Consider the following 21574-nt stretch of genomic DNA (forward strand, 5'->3'; position numbering starts at 1 on the left):
CTACATAAGATCAAAGAGGATTTAGATAGGTGGTCACCTCTCTGCTTAGCGCTTCACGGTAGAATTTCTACTATTAAAATGAATGTACTTCTAGAGTAAATGTTCTGTTTTCTATGTTGCCACTAGCAGCATGTGAATACTTTTTCAAAGAGCTTAATATGGCAATATCTAAATTGATATGGAATAAGAAAAAACCCAGAATTCGACTCGGAACAATGCAACATAAGAAACTCGACGGGGGTTTGTAATTTCCTGATTTTAAATCATATTATCATGCATTTCAAAGACCTTTAAAAACCTGGGTTAATATAGATTCTTCTGCTTCCATCTTCTTTGCCCACTCTAACCTTTTTGTTTTTCTGTTTCAAACATGTCTTTTTCTTTGCAATTCTTCCCATAAGGCCTGCACCTCTGAGTCTTCTCTTTACTGTTGTACATGAAACTGGTGTTGAGCGGGTAGAATTCAATGAAGCTGTCAGCTGAGGACATGTGAGGCGTCTATTTCTCAAACTAGAGACTCTGATGTACTTATCCTCTTGTTTAGTTGTACATCTGGTCTTCCACATCTCTTTCTGTCCTTGTTAGAGCCAGTTGTCCTTTGTCTTTGAAGACTGTAGTGAACACCTTTGTATGAAATCTTCAGTTTTTTGGCCATTTCAAGCATTGTATAACCTTCATTCCTCAAAACAATGACTGACTGATGAGTTTCTAGAGAAAGCTGTTTCTTTTGTGCCATTTTTGACCTAATATTGACCTTAAGACATGCCAGTCTATTGCATACTGTGGCAACTCAAAAACAAACACAAACACGATGTTAAGCTTCATTTAATGAACCAAATAACTTTCAGCTGTGTTTGATATAATGGCAAGTGATTTTCTGTTCCAAATGATCAATTTATCATGATTACTCAAGGATAAGGTGTTGGAGTGATGGCTGCTGTCTAGATTTGATCAAAAATGACTTTGTGACTATAGACTTTCCTGACCATACTTTGTGATCAGTTGAATGCCACTTTGGTGAATTAAAGTACCAATTTCCTTCTGAAACAGCAAAATATGCACATTATTCCAAACTTTTGGCTGCCAGTGTATATATACTTAAAATAACATTGTTTAAATGATAGTTGGGTACACTCACATGTTTGCAAGGTGCAAGGAAAGTACTTTAATACCTTTTACATGACATTTTTATAGTCATTAAATAATTGTTTTGTAGAAAATGCTATAAATATTTTTTCAAAAGTTTATGAAACCAACATGGACACAAATATTAAATTTCTACAAACTTGACACGTGTTTTAAACTAGATTTAAATTTTTATAATTTCGGAAAAACTTATGTCAATGACCCAAATGCATAAAGCCACAAATATTACCTATTTGTAGGGTTGGCAGCCTCCTTTTGCCTGTGACGTTCGGAGTTTCTGCTTCACTCCACGAATCCAGCGACTCAATGAACTAGAGGTGAGTTTATTAAACGTTTATAACACACAGATGTAATAAACACTTCTAACGATGATGTATACTTCCAGTGTTTCCCCTATTTGCATTTTGCAGCGGCACTGCAATTATGAGTGCCACTCGTGGGATTTCACATGTTTCATTTAATTTTCTTGACGCAACATAATGTGTGCCAGCCCCAGTCAGCTGTGCACTTTCTACACTGCGCAAGAGACCCCACCACATACACGCTCAAATACACACACATACTCACAGTGATGTCGTCACATGACACACGTGTCAAACTCAAACTCACTTCATTTCATGTGGCCCGAGAGCTCATTTCTAAAACGTAGGATGGCAGGGGTCGCAACGTTTCACTGAATAATCAGTTAGCACTTTCCTTGTGAATATAAATGAGCCTTCCACTGTCATCTGTATGATTTGGAGTGCATTTTGCTCGCTTCAAAAGCGGAATAATACAGCACTACATGGGTCAATTATCAACACAGCTTAATCATAGCAGCACGAGGGCAGAGAAGGTGCGGTAATTCGCGGACTGGTCTCAACCACACAGACTATTGTAAATGTGCTTGTGAGATACTCGGTGGGGATTGTGAAACCCATTTGAATGCTGTACAGAATGTTGCAAAACTCTTATGTCTCAGTGATGAAACTAGTTTAAAACAAACAGCCCCCACATTCTAAACATAATGCAAAACATAAATTAGAAGGCTTTTCAATTCACAGATCACAATGCTTACAAAAATGTACAATGGATTTACTGCAGTAATACTAACTGTAATGTATTAACTATGGTAGTTGTGGCAGAAAAACTTTCTAAATGTATTTAGGCTGCTGTTTTTTTTTTTTTCATTACAAAAATGCCATAGTTCTTAATATAGAAACCATAGTTAGTAATCCTGGTTAATAATCCTAGTGTAGCAAGGACACAAGCTGAAACAAGCTTGTGTAATTGTTGGAAAGCTGCTGGATCTAAGTTTGGCGAAGTCTTCTGTAGCAAGGTCGCCGAGGCAGGAGTGTTAAGATCCATATGCAGTTTTAGTAAAACAAAGTAACAAAACAACAGAGAAAAAAGGCAGGCAGTGGTTCGGTACACAGGCAGACGGTCCAGGAAGGCTAACCAAGTAAATCCGATAGGCAGAAGGGTAATCCAGTAAACAGGCAATAGTTCGATACACAAGTAAACAGTCCAGAAAGGCAAACCAAATAAATCCGATAGGCAGAAGGGAAATCCAGTAAACAGGCAATAAATCCACAAAACTCACAAGCAGGCTGGGAAATACGAGAAACAGGCAGGAGTCAAAACACAGGGAAAACAGGATGGGTAAATAACGCTCAGAAATGTTGACAAGGCAAACAAGACTTCGCCCTGAATGCCAGAAAACAGGGAACTTAAATAACCAGAGTTAATGTGAACCAGATGTGAGAGTAATCAGTCTGAGCGGAGGATTATGGGAAATGCAGTTCGTGAGAAGTTAGTACTCTGGGGATGGCGACCTCTGGCGGCATACAGGAGAGATAGCAGGCGCTGCAGGTGTAACACATAGTGAGGAGCCAAGCATAGTTTTACATGGTTACCATGAACTATTACAAATATTGTTAAAACTATGGATACAATGGAAGAACTATAGTGCATTACGGGCTAAGATATCAGTTTTCCATCTGTGTAAAATCTGTACTCTTGTAATGCTCTCTGATTTTAGGAAAATGTAAGTTGTTTTGTTTGCCTTCAGAAATTCCAAGGGATGACTGTAGTTTAATCAGTAGGAGCCTGATGAAAGGAATCTGTAAAGAAGACCCAACTTACTCACACTGTCAGAATATTTCAATTTATTTATGATTATAATAATTATAATAATTTTCATCTGCATCCCAACCTCAAAATCAATGCTGTACTGTCAAATGTGCATTTTAATGCACATAACATATAATAATATTTGCATGGGTGCTACCAAAGCACAGGTGCTGATGCCAACTTTTTAACAGGGCCCTTTGAGGGCACAAATAAACCCTGATGTGGCCCAGTCTGAAATTGAGTTTGACACCCATTTTAATCTATTCTTTGACCAACATGCGTTAATAAGGGTCCGGTGTTGCAGGTTTGTTGACGAACTCACAACAGCACCACTGCTGCAAAAAATCCTAGGGGAAACACTGTACTTCAATCTGTCGTCCTCTGTTCAGGCACTCACCAGAGTCAAGCTCAATTTCCTGGATCAGATCGCCAAGTTTTGGGAGCTTCAGGGTTGTAAACTGTTTTTTCCTCATGTGGAGAGAAAAGTGCTGGATCTGTACCTGCTGAGCAAGGTGAAACACACACACACATATCAAATACATTTAAAGACCTCATTAAGTGGCTTGACAGCTGCAGTCATTTCTACGTATTTCCTGTTGAAGCAAGAAAACTTCTGGGGTACTCTTATTTTGATTTCATGGGACCTTGAAGCAATAATGTATGAGAGGTTGTGTGATATTGTGAATATCGTCACAGTTCAAGGCTGTTGTTAGACACAGCAGAGTGACTATATTCACAATATAACACCACCTCGAGTGATATATTATAAAACAGCTGCTACGTATTACAAATATTAAGGACAAAGTTTCATTAAAAAATTATTTTATTAAGTAAATACCATAAGGAACACTATACCGACCAATCAGCATTCAGGAGCGCAGCGATCTGTTTTCTAAAAGCTGAAGTCACGTAGTGTGTGTGTGTGTGTGTTTGGTAGCTTGTGTCTGCAGAAGGCGGTTTTGAGCTTGTCTGTAAGGAGAAGCGCTGGTCTAAGATCAGCAGTCGCATGGGCTTCCCGTCCGGGAGGGGAATCGGATCTCTGCTGCGTTCTCACTTTGAGCGGATCCTGTATCCATACGAACTCTTCCAGTCCGGAGCTTCATTAACAGTGAGTGTGTCTCTTTAAGTGAATGTTCTGTCATCAAATGTCTATCAATTACTCACCAACACGTTGTTCCAAAAAGAGATATTTTGAAGAAAATACTTGTCATTGTTTTTTACATAATGTCAATGAATGGTGACTGGATCAAGCCTCAAGAATGACACAAAATACCTGTGTGTGTCTGTGTATGTGTGTAGACTGTTCACAGGCTTTATCCAGCAGCTCTTGATGCTGTTGATGAAGGTGTTGGAGAGGAAGAGGAGGATGAACAGGAGAGAAGAGCTGAGAGACGCTCTCCACGACACCTGAAAGACGAGGTCAGTTTCACATGTCAGCTTCAGATGTGCTTCATGTCTTCAAGTACACAAGCGTTGCGTGACTACTTCTGTACTTTTCTATTTGACATCTAGACTGACAGAATGAAATCCACATGAGGTTTTACAAACGAATGTTCTTGTTCTGAGGTACTCAATCTCAAAACGTACCAAATACACACACAGAACTGTTGTTGGTCACGTCACAGCAGAGCTCAGCGTTTTAAAGTCGTGTCAGTGCATCAGAATAGAACTTTACATTTATGTCAGAAGAATAGTTCAGTCTGCCGTCATTTACTCACCAACATAATCATGTTGTTCCAAACACGTATGACCTTTAACCTCAACGGAATCAGTTAAATGAAAATAATTATCTGGCATCGCCATGTTCGATTATACCACTCTCTACTGTATTCAGCAAGTGTATTTTTATTTTTTCATCAAAAACCTCCACATTTTACCACACCAGTCTCTGAGACGGTGAATACAGATATCATTAGTGTTTGCAGATGCACTAAACCATCTCTTGATACAACTGTAATCAAATGTTAGAAAACAGATGAACACTGAATGATTCGATGTATGTTGTGTGTTTCAGAGAGAAAACACTGAACCTAAAGCTGTGCAGATGTTCAGCAGTGCTCCACAGATACTCACTGTTGAGCTCATCACACCTGGTGACACTTTCACTTTAAACTCTCATTCTACTCATTAGTGTCAACGTGACAGCACGATTAACAGCATTTACTGTCTTTATACACAATACTGGTCTTATTGTCAACCTTTCATCAGTGCATGTTGTTCTGTGTCTTTCCTTTTCAGCTGACTAGTGATCAAAGTAAACCATTAGTCAAATAGCTATTTTGGCATTAATTTACACAATAAAGTGACTAGTGACAGAACATTTGGTTTCTATATCACAGTGTAAAGGCCTTTGCACAACAAATGGAATGAACCTTTTGAATAGAAACTATGGATTTAAATTAAGCGTCACCTGGAGCACGCTGACAAAGCACGTTTTTTTTGTTTGTTTTTTTTTCTTTTTTTCTTTTTTTCTACTGAATGATTTTTTTTTTCTTGTCCGCCAATGAAATGCCCTAACCAATAAAAAATTTGCTTTGAATCACATGTCAGGAGCCACTGCAGTTAAAGCCGTTAACAGTAATGTATCTAATTACTATGGGTCAGACTGAAGACGGGTTTTGTGTTTAGAAGTAGTCACGTTTAATTCATAACATGCAGAGATTTGAACAAATGTTTAATACAAGTAGAACTACATGGCAATAAGATACAATCAGTATTGTTCCAATTGACAACAATTGTTTTAACAGTCATTATGTGTGTTCGTTACGCAGTGATTTTAAAACCTCAGACTGTGTCCAGCAGGTGAACTGAAATAGTTTGTGAAAGTGTCTTGAATCTTTTCTTCCTTGTTGAGCAAATCAACAACACAGTCTTGGCTTAGCTTGTAGAGAGATGCGTTTTATTTCATCTAGCTCACTAGAGAAATTGATTGCTTGTTTATTATATTGTGATGCCATGGTATTTCTTCTAATCCGTGATGTGTGAAAGGGCAATGAGCTGAAAGATGCTTTGCGTCACCTACCATACAGGTGTAAAATTGCTTGTCGGTTAGCGCCAAATTTTCGCATCACTTTTAATGTGAAAGGCCATTTCATCCACATCGTCTGTGATACGTTTCATATAAACTCGTCGCCTCAGGTGTGCAAAGGCCATTTTTGCCACTGTTATAGGTAATGCATATTTCTAAAATCAGCAATGCAGTAATTTAATGTCTGATTATGTAAATGGAATATAGGTTACAGGAATAATTGTAAATAATGATACATTTGAAAAAGAAACTTGTTGGAATAGTGACGTGACGCCATGCGAGGTTCGGATGTGTGAACAGCAAGCTCTGCGCACTTTGCTAGTTTTAACACTTTTAATGATATAAATCGGTGAGATTCGATACACTCTGTTCCATAACTGTTCTAGGAGGTCAATATGTCAAAGAATTCAAAAACCTCAGGCTCTGGAGACATTAAAAGACACTTACATGATCAAGTTGACGCCCCTGAGAAGGCCGCAAGCCCGGGAGCCGATTTGGCCGGTGAAATGTTGAACATTGCTGACAAAGGTCGTTGCTGACTTGGAAGATCTTGCTGTAGTACATCGATCAATCACTGCCATGGAGACGAAATTCACTGAGGTGGTCAAAAGAGTAGGGGATGTCAAGAAACGGATCGATTATCTGGAGTCATCAGAGAGGGAATTAGCTGCTAATCTGCTAGTGACAAAGGTGGATTTGGAGCGCATCTGGGAGACATTGGAGGACATGGAGAACCGCAACCGGCGGAATAACGTCAGAATCGTCAGAATTTCTGAAGCCAAAGAGGGTCAGGATATGGTGAAATTCCTGGACGGGCTCTTTCCGAGTCTGCTCGACATAACAGGCCATAAGCTGGAAATCGAGCGAGCACACAGGGTTCCAGCTCGGAGATCCGCTGAGGGAGACAGGCCCCAATCAATTCTGGCCAAATTTCTGAGATCACTGGATAAAGATCATGTGATGTGCATGGCGAAGAATAAAGGAAGGCTTTTTTGGAAGAACCACAGCATTTTGTTGTTCCCAGACTTTGCGAATTTGACAAGAGTGAAACGTGATCAATTCAAGGAATGCAAGAAACTTTTACATCAATGGAAGTTCGCTTTTGCACTGATGTTCCCAGCCAAATTGAGAATAGATGCTAAGGATGGCCTTAAAACATTTACATGTCCCCAGCAAGCGATGTCTTTCATAAAGTCAATGGAGTAAGTTATTTTGTGGTACTCACGTTGTAGCCGAAAGGACCGACTCACTGAACATTCACTTGACTGTCCGAAGAAACTGAGCGCCTTTTTTGTGCCGGTTCCGCCTAGCGGCTGGAGTTTGTTTTGTGGAGTAACACTCCTTCGTTACTGTTTAGTGGATGAATCTGCACGTTCTTTGTGCTTATGCCTCCTATTGGCTAGAGTTTGTTTTATAGATTATCTGTTTGTATGTGTAATTCTATCTCACAAAATTTGTATAGAAACACTGGACTTGAGCAATCCGATGGCAAATTTGACGCGGGGGATCTCGTAGGCGTGCATGGACTGTTTGAGTTTAGAGAGATGGACACCAGTTAGCGCTGTCGTGCACTGGGTTAATGCACACGTTTTTCTTTTTTCTGTTTGTTTGGTTCAGGGGGAAGTTCGGGGTTTGTTTTTGACACACACAGTCTATTTTTTTCTCAAGCGTAAGAAATATGATAGTGTTTCTTCAAGAAACGCATCTTTCCCGCAGGAAGCTGAAATTTGGGAAGATATGGGGTGGACATGTTTTCTTTAGTGCTGGCTCAAGTAAGAGCAGGGGAGTCATTACACTGATAAGTAAGCATCTACAATTCAAATGTCTCAAACAGAGTAAAGATAAATTAGGAAGAGTCATTGTTGTTTTAGGAGAAATTCAAGGACAAAGGTTGATTTTGGCTAATATTTACGCACCTAACACTGATGATCAGGGCTTTTTTATAGATCTTGAAGGGATGTTGCAAGCCGCTGGCACCCCTCATGATATAATATTGGGAGGAGACTAATCTTTTGATGGACTCAGTCTTTGATCATAGTGAAGCAGAAATGTGCAAGTCCCCTAGAGCAACATTGACGTTTCACAGAATGTGTAAAAATCTTGGTCTTACAGATATTTGGAGACTTTTGAACCCATCTGGTAGGGACTATAAATGTTTTTCATTAGTCCGTGAGATTTATTCTAGAATAGATTTTTTGTTTTTATATCAAAGTCCCTCAATTCATCTGTTGTTGATTGCTCAATTGGGAACATTTTAGTCTCAGATCATGTCCTGGCGAATTTTGAGGTGTTGCCACATATGGAAAAAAGGAAATCATATAGTTGGTGCTTTAATGTATCCCTTTTGCAAAATCCTGAATTCCAACAAATGTTAAAGGCTGAAATCAATGTTTATAAGGAGACCAACTGGTCCTCAGTATGCTCTGTGGGCGTGGCTTGGGAGGCACTTAAGGCAGTTCTTAGGGGCCGGATCATACAGTATGCCTCATTCACCAAAAAATCCAAAGCACGAGAACTCGTGGAGTTGGAAGGAAGGGAATATTAAAAGTGCCAAGGCAGAGCTGAAGCGCCGAATGTCAGCTGATGACCTTAGAGAATTGACCCGATTGAAATACAGATATAATACTATTTTGTCATGGAAGGTGGAGTTTTGGCTATTCAGGGCAAGACAGTCATACATTGAGTCAGGAGATAAGGCAGGAAAACTTCTGGCTAGATATATAAAACAGAGAGAGTCTTTTTCTACCATTCCCTCAGTGAAATCTGCTGGTTGTGAAATATTTACCTCGGCCATTGATATTAATAATGCTTTTAAAGAATTCTGTCTTGATCTCTATAGTTCCATGTCTTCGTCTACTGATTAGGATTTTAGAAACTTTGTGGAACCATTAGAACTTCCTAAACTGACGACTGAGCAAAAAATTCTCTTGATTCTGAGATAAACTTGGAGGAGCTTGACGAGGTAATTAAGGCCTTGCTTACAGCCAAGGCTCCTGGGCCAGACTGCTTTGCCGCTGAGTTTTTTAGATCTTATGCTACAGAACTGGCTCCACTTTTGCTAGAAGTTTATACGGAATCATTAAAGAATGGAAAACTGCCGCCAACCATGATGCAAGCCCAGATCAGTCTGATTGGACAAATATCCAAGCGAGTGTAAGAGTTACCGTCCAATTTCCCTGATCCAGCTAGATGTTAAAATATTGTCAAAACTTTTGGCTAACTGATTAAGTTATGACATCTCTTATACATATAGATCAGATGGGTTATTTTCGGGGCCGTAACTCTTCTGATAACATTAGGCGTTTCACCAATATCATGTGGTCAGTGGCGAATGATCAGACTCCGGTCGCTGCCATCTCACTTGACGCTGAAAAGGCGTTTGATATGGTAGAATGGGATTATCTTTTTAAGATTTTAGAAATATACGGGTTCGGGAATACTTTTATTGGTTGGATTAAGTTACTTTATAGACATCTGGTAGCGGCGGTACAAACGAATGGATTCATTTCAGATTATTTTACTCTGGATAGGGGCACCTGGCAGGGTTGCCCTCTTTCCCCATTATTGTTCTGTCTTGCCCTGGAACCGTTAGCAGCCGCGATAAGAAAGGAGGATGATTTTCCAGGGGTGGTGGCGGGAGGTGTGGCGCATAAGCGTTTGCTTTACACAGATTATATTTTATTATTCATCTCCGATCCTACTAGATATATGCCTTGCATCCACAGAATTATTCATTCCTTTACTAAATTCTCGGGATACAGAGTTAATTGGTCTAAGTCTGAAGCTTTGGCTCTGACAGCGTACTGCCCAGTAACGGCTTTTCAGCTGGGTGCCTTCCAGTGGCCCAAACATGGCACTAAGTATTTGGGTATATTATTCCCAGCAAATTCGTATGAATTAGAGTTAATTTTGACCCTTTAATAAAAAGGTTTTCTAGCGATGTGAGCAGGTGGGCTTCATTACATTTATGTATGATTGGGAAGGTTAATGTTATTAAAATGAATTGTATTCCAAAATTCAACTACCTGCTACAGTCTCTCCCTGTAGATGTTCCCCCTCTCTTATTTCAAGCAATTTGATAGCATAGCGAAGTCTTTCACTTGGAATGGTAAACATCCCAGATTACAATTCAGTAAGTTGCATAGGCCAATTGACAAGGGTGGGCTAGGCCTACCCAAGACTTTGTTTTATTATTAAGCATTCGGTCTCAGACATTTGGCTAATTGGTCACTTCCACCTGAGAGAGCCCCTCCCTGGTTTGGTATTGAACAGGAAGTTCTTGCCCATATTTCGCCACTGCAGAGCCTTTCTATCAAACTAATCTGAGAAGTGAAGATACACCCTATTATCTCGCATTTGCACTCGGTATGGACAAAAGTGTCCAGAGAGTTTAATTGAAGAAATCCCCTTTCTGCTGGTCAGAGTGGATTGTGAGGGGGTTACTACACTCGGTGATCTATATGAGAGTGGAGTGTTGAGATCCTTTGAAAATTTGGTTCAACATTTTGGTATTCCCAGATCTCAGTTTTATAGGTATTTACAGCTGCACCACCTGCTCTGTACTATTTTTGAGAGTAGCATACACCCCCCTAAAGCGGCAGATACTCTGGGAGTGGTGATTATTGCTTTTGGAAAAGGTCATGAGGTATCAGTGTATTACTCCCTGCTAATTCAGAGTCTGGGGGATGGAGCTTTAACTTCTATCAAGAGATTATGGGAGAAAGATTTAACCTTGGTATTGGAGGAAGGAGTGTGGGCTAGGATTCTAAAAAATATAAAGTCTGTATCTAGAGGTGCAAGGGTGCACCTTATGCAATTTAAGATTTTACATTGATTCTATTGGACCCCCTCTAGATTGTATAGGCTTGGTCTTAAAGACACACCCACCTGCTGGCAATGCCAATCAGAAGATAGAGACACAACTCATGTTTTTTGGTCCAAGAATTTTGGTTGAAGGTTCAGAGTTTTATGTGTGATGTATTAGGCACTCAGATTTCATTTTGCCCCAGACTCTGTATTTTAGGAGATGGGGCGGTCATCAATGTAGGGGATAAACACACAAAAAATTGGGTTCTAACCAGTGTTATGATCGGCAGACAAATTGTTTTAAGGGGATGGAAGTTGGCTGGAGTGCCCTCATTTCAAGAATGGTGTATGGAGATGAGGAGGGTGGCGGCTTTCGCGGAAGCGTCATGTAGAAGGCTGGGGAGTTGGGATTCATTTGATGGGAAATGGGGCAGCTATTTGCCGTTTTTGGAGGTCTCTCGGGGAGGGGCAGTGGAGAGAGAAGTTTAGCTTTAAATGTGTGTGTTATTTTATATAATATTATTATTATTATTTTATGTTTTTGTGTGTATGTGTGTGTCTATAATCGTGTGACCATAGAGATGTTGTTGAGGGTCAGCGTGGGATTGGGAGGGGGAGGGGTAATAGTGGGGGTTAAATGTTGATTCTGTGTATATATGTTTTGCTTTTCTTTGTTATTTATATGAAGCAATAAAAAAAATCAAAAAATATGTTAATCAGAAAAAGAAACTTGTTGAATATCCTGTTTCAATCAGAAATACATCACATTATGGAAGTCAAATGGGTTCTGAATGCTGTTTCATGTTGGCTTGAAAATTAGAGGTCGACCGATATTGGATTTCACCAAAATGATAACTAACAAAGGTGGTGGAAAATGCTAGATAACCGATTAATTTGTCGATTGTTTGTAAAATCGATTTCTACACATTTATTTAGTCTTTCCTTACTGTGACAGGCACAGACATAGGCTCCATTTTTAATGAAATCACAGATGCAGTTTATTATGCATACAAAATCCCAATAATAGCCACAAAAAATATTTTAACTATAAACAATCCCAAAATACACCAGGCACTCTTTTGAAATGTCTGTGTGCCCAGTAGGGGTGGGAATTGCTACAGACCTCCAGAGATAGATTTGATATTACAGCGATATTTAGATGAAGATTCAATCTGTATTGCAATTTCTTTTTATTATTGTGATTTGATATATAGTTTTTAGCTGTGTTAACCCATTTCTTTCTTAGAAAGAATGTTTATTGAAGAACAGTTGTGTCTGACATGACACATGACATTTGAATGCTATACTCAGCCCTTTAATAGGGTAACTAATGGATATTCAGCAAATATATTGGCAAAATAACTATAACCTCAACACATAAAACAAAGTTAAACAAGAAAGACTCCATAACCGAGTGCCACAAAACCACTTATGCGCATGCCAGGCGCAGAATGACGCCCTTCAATGTTACCAGAGCGCTTGAAGTACAGGGTGATCCTTGCTCTGCATTCAAAAGCACAAAGCTGTTAGAATCTAAATATTGCAGTACATGTAGTTTACTGCATCCAACAGTTTGATGAGCCTTTTGTACTGGGTAAATTATTAATTGATGCAGTGTCAGACAGAATCTACAGAACGACTCCTCCACAACACCTCACAAATAAATCTGTGGATTATGCATAATAACAGGATCATTGATCACAGCAGAGGATTTGACGTCCGAATAAGCGGCGCTTTAATGGCTGTTGCAATGGTGCATTAAAGGACTTGGCCGATTAATCAGCAAAAAATAGTGATATATCAGTCGCCCTCTATTAAAAATAAATTATGTTTGGATGTGTTTGTTTGTTTGTTGCTATTAAAGAGATATTTGCATGTAAAGTGTGTGTGTGTCTTCTGATATAGATGATGAAGGTTTTATCAGGAGACAGAAACACATGAAGGCTCAAGCATTTGCTCTTAAAATGCGTCCATGTAAAGAGATTCTGGAAGTCAATTATGTGAGTATTGAGCCCTGCTGTGTGCGTTATAACATGATTTAGTTCTTACACTTGAGCTTTGAGAATCTTTCCATGAACAGACTAGTTTATTAGTGAGGTTGAATGAGTTCTAGAATGGACACATGACTGATTGACGATGATGTGTTTTCTAGATTGACATGTACATGTGTATGGCGTGTGGGCGGGGTGATGAAGAGGAACGCCTCCTCCTCTGTGATGGCTGTGATGACAGTTACCACACTTTCTGTCTGATCCCGCCGCTGCAGGACGTGCCTAAAGGAGACTGGCGCTGCCCCAAATGTGTGGCGGAGGTACGGTAGCCTGCACTGCTCAAGAAATGCAGACACTTTCATAAATAAGGAAATTTAATAATTGGTTTTGCTTCGCAGGAGTGTAACAAGCCTCGGGAGGCATTTGGTTTTGAGCAGGCCGTCCGTGAATACACCCTCCAGAGCTTTGGCGAGATGGCCGACCACTTCAAATCAGATTACTTCAACATGCCCGTTCATGTAAGAGCTGCACACGCAAACAACATCCTTCAGGAACAAAATAGGGTTTAGTCTCACACTAATTTTCTCAGCTATTTCAATGAATGTTCTGTGTTCAGTTCACCCAAAAAAAGGAACATTTTGTGATGTTGCTCCAAAACGAACTTTATTCAGTGGAACACAAAAACCTTCAGAAACCGTTGCATTCAGTGAATGGAAAAAGTGGAAAAATTTAATTTTTTGTATTTTTAAATGAAAAAGTAAATTGTGCCAGGCAATAAACATTACAATAGCACTGTTTCTGAACTATTGCCACAAAACATTATTTATCTAAACATGAGACTATTGTAATACGAGTTCCAATCTTGCCAAAGATTGCCAGAACTTCCATGTCATGACCACATCGAGCCAGTCAGCATGGTAATGTTCACACAGTAAGTATACCAAGAAGGGACGTGACATAACTATCAGTTGAGTAGGGCTGTACAGTTTATCGCAAATGCAATAAAATCACGATATGAGCATGTGCAATTTCTAAATCACAGCTAGATGTAATTTTATTATTTTTCAACTCCTAAATTCTGTGATGTTTAAATCACCATTCTGATTGGTGCTCATCTTTTGTACACTGACAAGATCTCACCAATCAGAATGCAGTGACCAAAAAAGGTACTGGTAATAGAACAAAATGAAAATCGGAAATGTAAATAAAGAAAAACAAAAAGGCACAAATAAATAACTAGCACCATTATTTATGCATAGAAATGTATTTTTTATAGGTACTGTATGTCCCGATACGATACTGGTTTCAGAATCGGGTACAATACAGCGCTCATTTACATGTTACTTGTGCTTGTAAAAATGCTCGATACCAAAAACTGATACCGTCTGACATAAGAATGTCATTCTGTAAACATTCAGCACACGAATTTAAATCACATTTTGTCCTAGTATGATAATTAAACCGTAAAAGCTGCGATTTAATGAGAAAAATATATATAGTTTGCATGTGCTGCATGCTTCAAAGTGAATGTGTGGCGCCAGTGTTGTGCTGACACTGTCTGCTCATACCTTTTAGAGCTCCTTGTTTCATCCACAGAAAACATCATGAGCATTGCGCACTCTTTTTGTAGTAGATGACAGCGAACAGAGCACTACTTCACTTTGTAGCGTGAGGCACATACAGACTACATATAAACACAGGAATGTTTATAGAGCCACAGAGACTCAGTGTTTACAGTTTTCAACAAAATTAACCTATGAATGGCTTACTTATAGATGTCTGTGCATATTAAGCTGAGATAGAAGAAAGTATTTGAACACAGACAAAGTTACATACAAAATCACGATATATGATTACATCGTCAACCCCCCTGCCGAGGGTCGGTGAATTTTTTACTTTATTGGTTTTGCTTAAATGTAATTAATTTATTGAAACATGAAAAACATAAAAGACATTTCTAAATTCAAATTGCATTTTTAACTAAATGAAAAAAGCAATAAAATAACAAAGTGATCAAAAAATCTTATTTAACCACCTCCCCAAATCCAAACATTTACTGTCTTCAACCGCTCCATTTGCCATCACGCAAGCATCCATCAACACAGATGGGAAATTACTAATAGCCTACAGATTAAGAACTAAAGACAATTATAAATGTAAAGACAATAATGATCAAAATAAATAAGCCTAATAAATTCCCTTGTGTTCCCAAAAAATGCTGCCAAATGTGTGTTCATATCGAATGTGTTTGTATTGCATTTCATTAATACAGTTTATGCTGTCTAAAGAAAATAAAATAAAACTCAATTTTAGGTTCAAGGTGAACATGTCTTGTATTACTTTATGATTTAATCACTTTCGTCTTTGATTCTTTATATATTACTATATATTACTGTTGCGTTCACAATGTGTAAGAGAGAACTGCTCCGTGGAAATAAAGCAAACTAAACTCACAGCACCTCACGAGATGATCGGAGATCATTTGCAGCATTCTTGTAGAGGACATTATTCTCGCAAACCGTTTTCAGAGGAATGAAACAGAGAAAAAGGAGTGATAACTCTTTACATGCGCTTGTTCCTCGAGACACAAGACCTGTTCCAGCTCGTGCTGCACGCCTCTGAATAAACAGCGAATCATACACGAGCATTGACGGCTTTTCTTTTGTCTGTTCTTAAAAATATAATAAAGTGTGTTTCTTCAAGTGCGTGTCTTTTTGACTAACAGCATTTCTTGTCACGTGTCACTCTGAGACGTCTTACAGGTTGCCCACCTGTTGCGGGTAGATGAGCAAAATTACCCGCGCATGAAATACATTTGGACGAGGAGCTTCGAACTAGATTCTGCCTTGTCGCATTTGGCGGGTGGCGGGTGCTAGTTTCACACCCCAGCCCTATTACATACTTAATAGCAGCCTTTATAATCACATTAGGTCACATGGTGACCTGCTTTTCCAGAGGTGAGAAGCTAACGTCAGAAACACACAGAAACAGAAAAGGCTTCAAAATAAAAACTTCCACCAAAATAAAAGCTCAAGTTAAATAGGAAAAAGTATGGCAGAAATATATCACTACTGTATAGGTATGTAATATTCACTGTACCACCACCACCACTACTACTAATTATAATAATAATAAAAATAAATCAATTGTAATTACATTATATTTAAGCAATATCTCACATCTGTGATGCTCTGTTATGCAGCACTTTATTTAATTGGATTTAACTCCAGTGCTGTATTTTGGATTGTGCGGTGAGAATCTGTATAAAATCACTTAATTTGATAAACATAATACAATATTATGTTGAAAATAAATTCTTCTATTTTCATTTGATTAAAGTTAATAATTTATTTAGACACCATTTCAATGATAAAATGTAAATAAACTGAATATGGAATAAAAAAATAAATAATAAAAATAGGTATCGGCGAGTACCAAAAAGGAAGTATCGGTACTCATACTCGTCCACAAAAAATGGTTTTGGAACATCCCTAATTTTTGAACAGTGAAATGCATTTTATAAATTGTAATAAAAACATTTGCAAAAATTGGAAGTAAAATTAGTCACAAAATTGCAAAATGATTTTTTTGTCCATATTGCACAGCCCTACTGTAAACTCCATTCTCAGGAATAACATCATAACCAGAAGTTCATCCACCTAGAACAAAAAGTCTAACCTCAAGTTTGACACTTTTACAGGTTTTTTCTGCATAATGCAGACCGTTGTGATTGCACACATTTCATTAGTATGTTGTAGATGTACACTGTGGTGTGTGTATTTTCTTTGCAGATGGTGCCCACAGAACTGGTGGAGAAGGAGTTCTGGCGTTTAGTGAGCAGTATTGAGGAGGATGTGATTGTGGAGTACGGTGCTGATATAAGCTCTAAAGACGTGGGAAGTGGATTCCCTGTACGAGACGGAAAGAGAAAACTCTTTGGAGATGAGGACGTAAGACTGCATCTTATACAAAAGCAAGAGTGTGTGTGTTTATGTATTATAAAATATACTGTCTTTTGATTTTGAGGTGAAATATGAGCAGTAATTCTAAAACTGTCTTGTGTGAATGTTGAGGTCATTGATGTTGTCTTCTCCATACAGGAGTACGCTAACTCCGGCTGGAATCTGAACAACATGCCAGTGTTGGAACAGTCTGTCCTCTCTCACATTAATGGGGACATCTCTGGGATGAAGGTTCCCTGGCTGTATGTGGGCATGTGCTTCTCATCTTTCTGCTGGCACATAGAGGACCACTGGAGCTACTCCATCAACTTCCTGCACTGGTGAGACAGATCTCAAAACAATTGCTCCGATAAATGAATGCACCGATTTAGGGTAATACATATCACGTGTGTCTGTGGCTCAGGGGTGAACCGAAGACGTGGTATGGAGTTCCAGCACATGCAGCAGAGCAGCTGGAGTCTGTAATGAAGAAAGTGGCTCCAGAACTCTTTGACTCGCAGCCGGATCTTCTGCATCAACTCGTCACACTCATGAACCCCAATGTTCTCATGGAGCACGGCGTCCCGGTAAAACACTCGTCACTTCTTTGCTCAAAGTCTCTCTTTCCAAATAAAAGACTTTAGTTGTCCTTCACAAGTCATGTGCTGCTTTCTTTATCAAACAGGTGTATCGGACCAATCAGTGTGCAGGAGAGTTTGTCGTGACCTTCCCAAGAGCCTATCACAGTGGTTTCAATCAGGGTTACAACTTTGCTGAAGCAGTGAATTTCTGCACGGCAGACTGGGTACATCTACATTCTCTAGAGCTCTTACTGAAACTGTTTAATATGTAAGGGATAATGAACAGTTAGCTGATTGCTATCGCAAAATAAACCGGATAGGGTGATCAGGACACAAAGTGATGAAAGATGATGTTTATTTTCTGATAACGACCATATGACTGTACGTAATTATATATATTGATTTGCGATTATTTGAATTTATAGTTGCCCATGGGGCGTCAGTGTGTGGCACATTACCGGCGTCTGCAGCGATACTGTGTATTCTCACACGAGGAGTTGGTGTGTAAGATGGCGACTGATCCCGACAGCCTAGACGTGGAGCTGGCCGCAGCAGTGGTCCGAGAGCTCGCCGACATGATGGAGGAGGAGTCAAGACTGAGAGCAGCCGTGCTGGAGATGGTGAGAGATCACCCACTGGAAAACCAAGAGAAATATGACCCTTCTTTAACTCATCTTCATTGGGCAATTTTATTTTGACTTCCTGTCCTGCAGGGTGTGCTGTCCTCAGAGCAGGAAGTGTTTGAACTACTGCCTGATGATGAGCGTCAGTGTTGGAGGTGTAAGACCACCTGTTTCCTGTCTGCTGTTACCTGTGCCTGCAGCCCGGAGCGCCTGGCGTGTCTGCACCACGCAGCAGAGCTCTGCAGCTGTGCAGCCAGCAACAAATGTCTGCGGTAAGACTGCACAGCTCTACTGTACATTAGCATTGCTTATGTCATTTGCATTTATTTACTGTGAGATGTGTTTGTTACAGGTACCGGTATAATCAGGACGAGTTTCCCTCAATGCTTTATGGTGTGAGGTCACGTGCTCAATCTTACGACACTTGGGCAAAGAGAGTCACTGAAGCACTGGCAGCTGATAATAAGAGCAAGAAAGGTGTATTCCACTATTTCCGAACCTTTTTTGTCTTGTGTACCTCAACAAATTCTGGACTCCCATAGTCCTGACAGTCTTATCAGTCCAAACTGATGAATGATGTTTTAACAGATCTGATCGAGCTGAAAGTTCTGCTGGAGGACGCTGAAGATCGGAAGTACCCCGAGAACAATCTGCTCCGTGGTCTCAGAGACACGGTGAAAGAGGCCGAGACGTGTTCTTCTGTGGCTCAACTGTTGCTCAGCCACAAACACAGACACAAGTCAGTCAATAGTGACATCATCAGTGCAGTGCTTGGTAGAATGAAGATGAAAATTTTTGAAAATATTTCACAGATGTTGATACACCTGCTATTAACATGCATCTTGGGTTATCCGATCACAGTGGTCAGCCCAGATATGTTGCCGGGATCAAACAGATAAACAGATGTTACACATCTCAAATATTATATCAATAATTTGTGCATTTGTTTCAATCACAATACAGTTATATACATAGTGCATATTGGTGTAATTAATCATGATATATGTGTCATGAGGTGTTCCGTGAAGTAGATGGTTATATCCAGCCCTAGTCTTAAAAACATTAGCAATTGTGGTTATTGGATTACAATACATTTTGAAGACCCCTTTACACTAAACTCTTGAGATCAAATCACCTAAGAGACATGGTAATAACTGGTGTAAAGAGGATTTAATTTGTTTTATTTTTTATTTTGTGTGTGTTTAAAGAAGAGAACGTCCTGACAGCAGCGCACAGCGAGCTCGCAGCAAATTGAGCGTGGAGGAATTGAAAGTGTTTGTGGAGCAGCTGTACCGTCTGCCCTGCATCATCAGTCAGGCTCGACAAGTTAAAGTTAGTTGACGGACCTTCCACGTATACATTAGTACCATTAGAGCCACTAGTATTAGTATTACATTTTTTTTTTTTTACTTACAATGGCAAGAAAAAGTATGTGAACCCTTGGAATTAGCTTGTTTTCTGCATTAATTGGTCATAAAATGTGATCTCATCTTTATCAAAGTCACAAGTATAGACAAACACAATATGCTTAAGATAATCTTTCATGTCTTTATTGAACACATCCCATTAAGCATTCACAGTGCTGTGGGAAAAAGTAAGTGAACCCTTGGATTTAATATCTGGTTGATCCTCCTTTGGCAACAATAAACTCAACCAAGCATTTCCGGTAGCTGCGGATTAGACCTGCACAACATTCAGAAGAAATTTTGGACCATTCTTTCTTACAGAACTGCTTCAGCTCAGCCATATTCTTAAGATGTCTGGTGTGAACGGCTCTCTTGAGGTCATTCCACAGCATCTCTATTGGGTTAAGGTCTGGACTCTGACTGGGACACTCCAAAAGGTGGATTTTCTTTTTTGAAGCCATTCTGTAGTGGATTTACTTCAATGTTTAGGGTCATTGTCCTACTACCCAACTTCTACTGAGCTTCAGCTGGCGAAAAGCCACCCTGATATTATCCTGTAGGATATCTTGATAAGTTTGGGATATCATTTTACCCTTGATGATGGCAGGCAGTCCAGGCCCCGAAGTAGCAAAGCAGCCCCAAATAATGATGCTCCCTCCACCGTACTTCATCTTTGGGATGATGTTTTCATGTTGGTATATGGTGCACTTTTTATGCCATATGTAGTGCTGCGTGTTCTTCCCAAACAATTCAACCTTCAATCAGTCCACAAAACTTTTTCCCAGTAACGTATCAAGGTGGTCTTTGGGAAACTTCAGGTGCGCAACAATATTTTTGTTGGAATGCAGCGGCTTCCTTTGTGGTGTCCTGCCATGCACACTATGCTTGTTTAATGTTTTCCATATGGTAAACTAATGATTAGAGATGTTAACCAGTTCCAATGATTCCTTCAAGTCTTTAGCTGTTAGTCTAGGTTTCTTTTTTACCTCATTGAGCATTCTGCGCTGTGCCCTTCGAGTCATCTTGGCTGGACAGCCACTTATTGGTAGAGTACCCACAGTGCTAAATCGTCTCCATTTATAGACAGTTTGGCTAACTGTGGACAGATGAATATTTAAGCTCTTCCAGATAACTTTATAACCCTTTCCAGCTTTATGCAACGCAACAATTCTTGATTGCAGGTCTTCTGAGATGTCTTTTTTGCAAGGCATGGTCCACATCAGCAGAAGCTTCTTGTGAATAGCAAATGTAAAATGTTTTGGTGCTATTTATAAGCAAGGTCCGAAAAAACACCCACCAAGCACCAAATGCGGGTACATTTTCTATTTGGCTGGTGAATTTTGCGGTGTCATACGCCACCCTGGCGGGTGCTTTTTTGTCAGTTTTGTCATCAAGGGGGTTCTGTTGGTCTTCAGTCAGTAAGGTTTCAGGTCTTTACATGGGACGGATCTCATTAGCTAGTCCCGCTGCTCTTCGAAAGTCTCAGTTAACAGTAGGGATACCATGCACATGTACTTGTACTAATGATCGTAAAAATGCTCAGATACCATCTGATGTACGAGTGACATTTCGTAAACATTCAGTGCACAAATTAAAATCATGTTATCTCCAAGTGTGATTATTAAACCACAAAGACTTATTTAATGATATATATATATATATACACTCATCAGCCACTTTATTATATACACCTGTACATCTACTTATGCATGCAATTATCTAATCATCCAATCGTGTGGGAGCAGTGTAATTTATAAAATTATGCAGATATGGGTCAGGAGCTTAAGTTAAAGTTCACATTAACCATCAGAATGAAGAAAAAATGTTATCTCAGTGATTTAGACCATGGCATGATGGTTGGTGTCAGATGGGCTGATCTCCGGGGATTTTCACGCACAACAGTCTCTAGAGTGTAAAGCTTATGGTGCGCAAAACAAATC

General features: G+C 39.5%; 1 protein-coding gene across 4 annotated transcripts in view; it reads left to right on the top strand.

The window, feature by feature from the left end:
- Positions 1–21574, top strand: part of LOC127435307 (lysine-specific demethylase 5A-like) — an 80740-nt gene that overhangs the window by 34518 nt on the left and 24648 nt on the right. Inside the window, exons 2-18 of one of the 4 annotated variants that reach the window (XM_051688676.1) lie at positions 1386–1463; positions 3648–3770; positions 4196–4366; positions 4558–4677; positions 5273–5351; positions 12998–13092; positions 13245–13403; positions 13482–13601; positions 16875–17033; positions 17184–17365; positions 17449–17611; positions 17710–17829; positions 18031–18225; positions 18319–18500; positions 18581–18705; positions 18817–18967; positions 19437–19560. In XM_051688676.1, the coding sequence (XP_051544636.1) occupies positions 1386–1463; positions 3648–3770; positions 4196–4366; positions 4558–4677; positions 5273–5351; positions 12998–13092; positions 13245–13403; positions 13482–13601; positions 16875–17033; positions 17184–17365; positions 17449–17611; positions 17710–17829; positions 18031–18225; positions 18319–18500; positions 18581–18705; positions 18817–18967; positions 19437–19560 (2346 nt within the window). Of the gene's footprint in view, positions 1–1385; positions 1464–3647; positions 3771–4171; positions 4367–4557; positions 4678–4793; positions 4825–5272; positions 5352–12997; positions 13093–13244; positions 13404–13481; positions 13602–16874; positions 17034–17183; positions 17366–17448; positions 17612–17709; positions 17830–18030; positions 18226–18318; positions 18501–18580; positions 18706–18816; positions 18968–19436; positions 19561–21574 lie in introns of those variants that run through there. The other 3 variants (XM_051688678.1, XM_051688679.1, XM_051688680.1) reach the window with 3 other exon arrangements.

The sequence above is a fragment of the Myxocyprinus asiaticus genome, chromosome 45 (genome assembly GCF_019703515.2).
Source record: "Myxocyprinus asiaticus isolate MX2 ecotype Aquarium Trade chromosome 45, UBuf_Myxa_2, whole genome shotgun sequence".
Taxonomy (NCBI): domain Eukaryota; kingdom Metazoa; phylum Chordata; class Actinopteri; order Cypriniformes; family Catostomidae; genus Myxocyprinus; species Myxocyprinus asiaticus.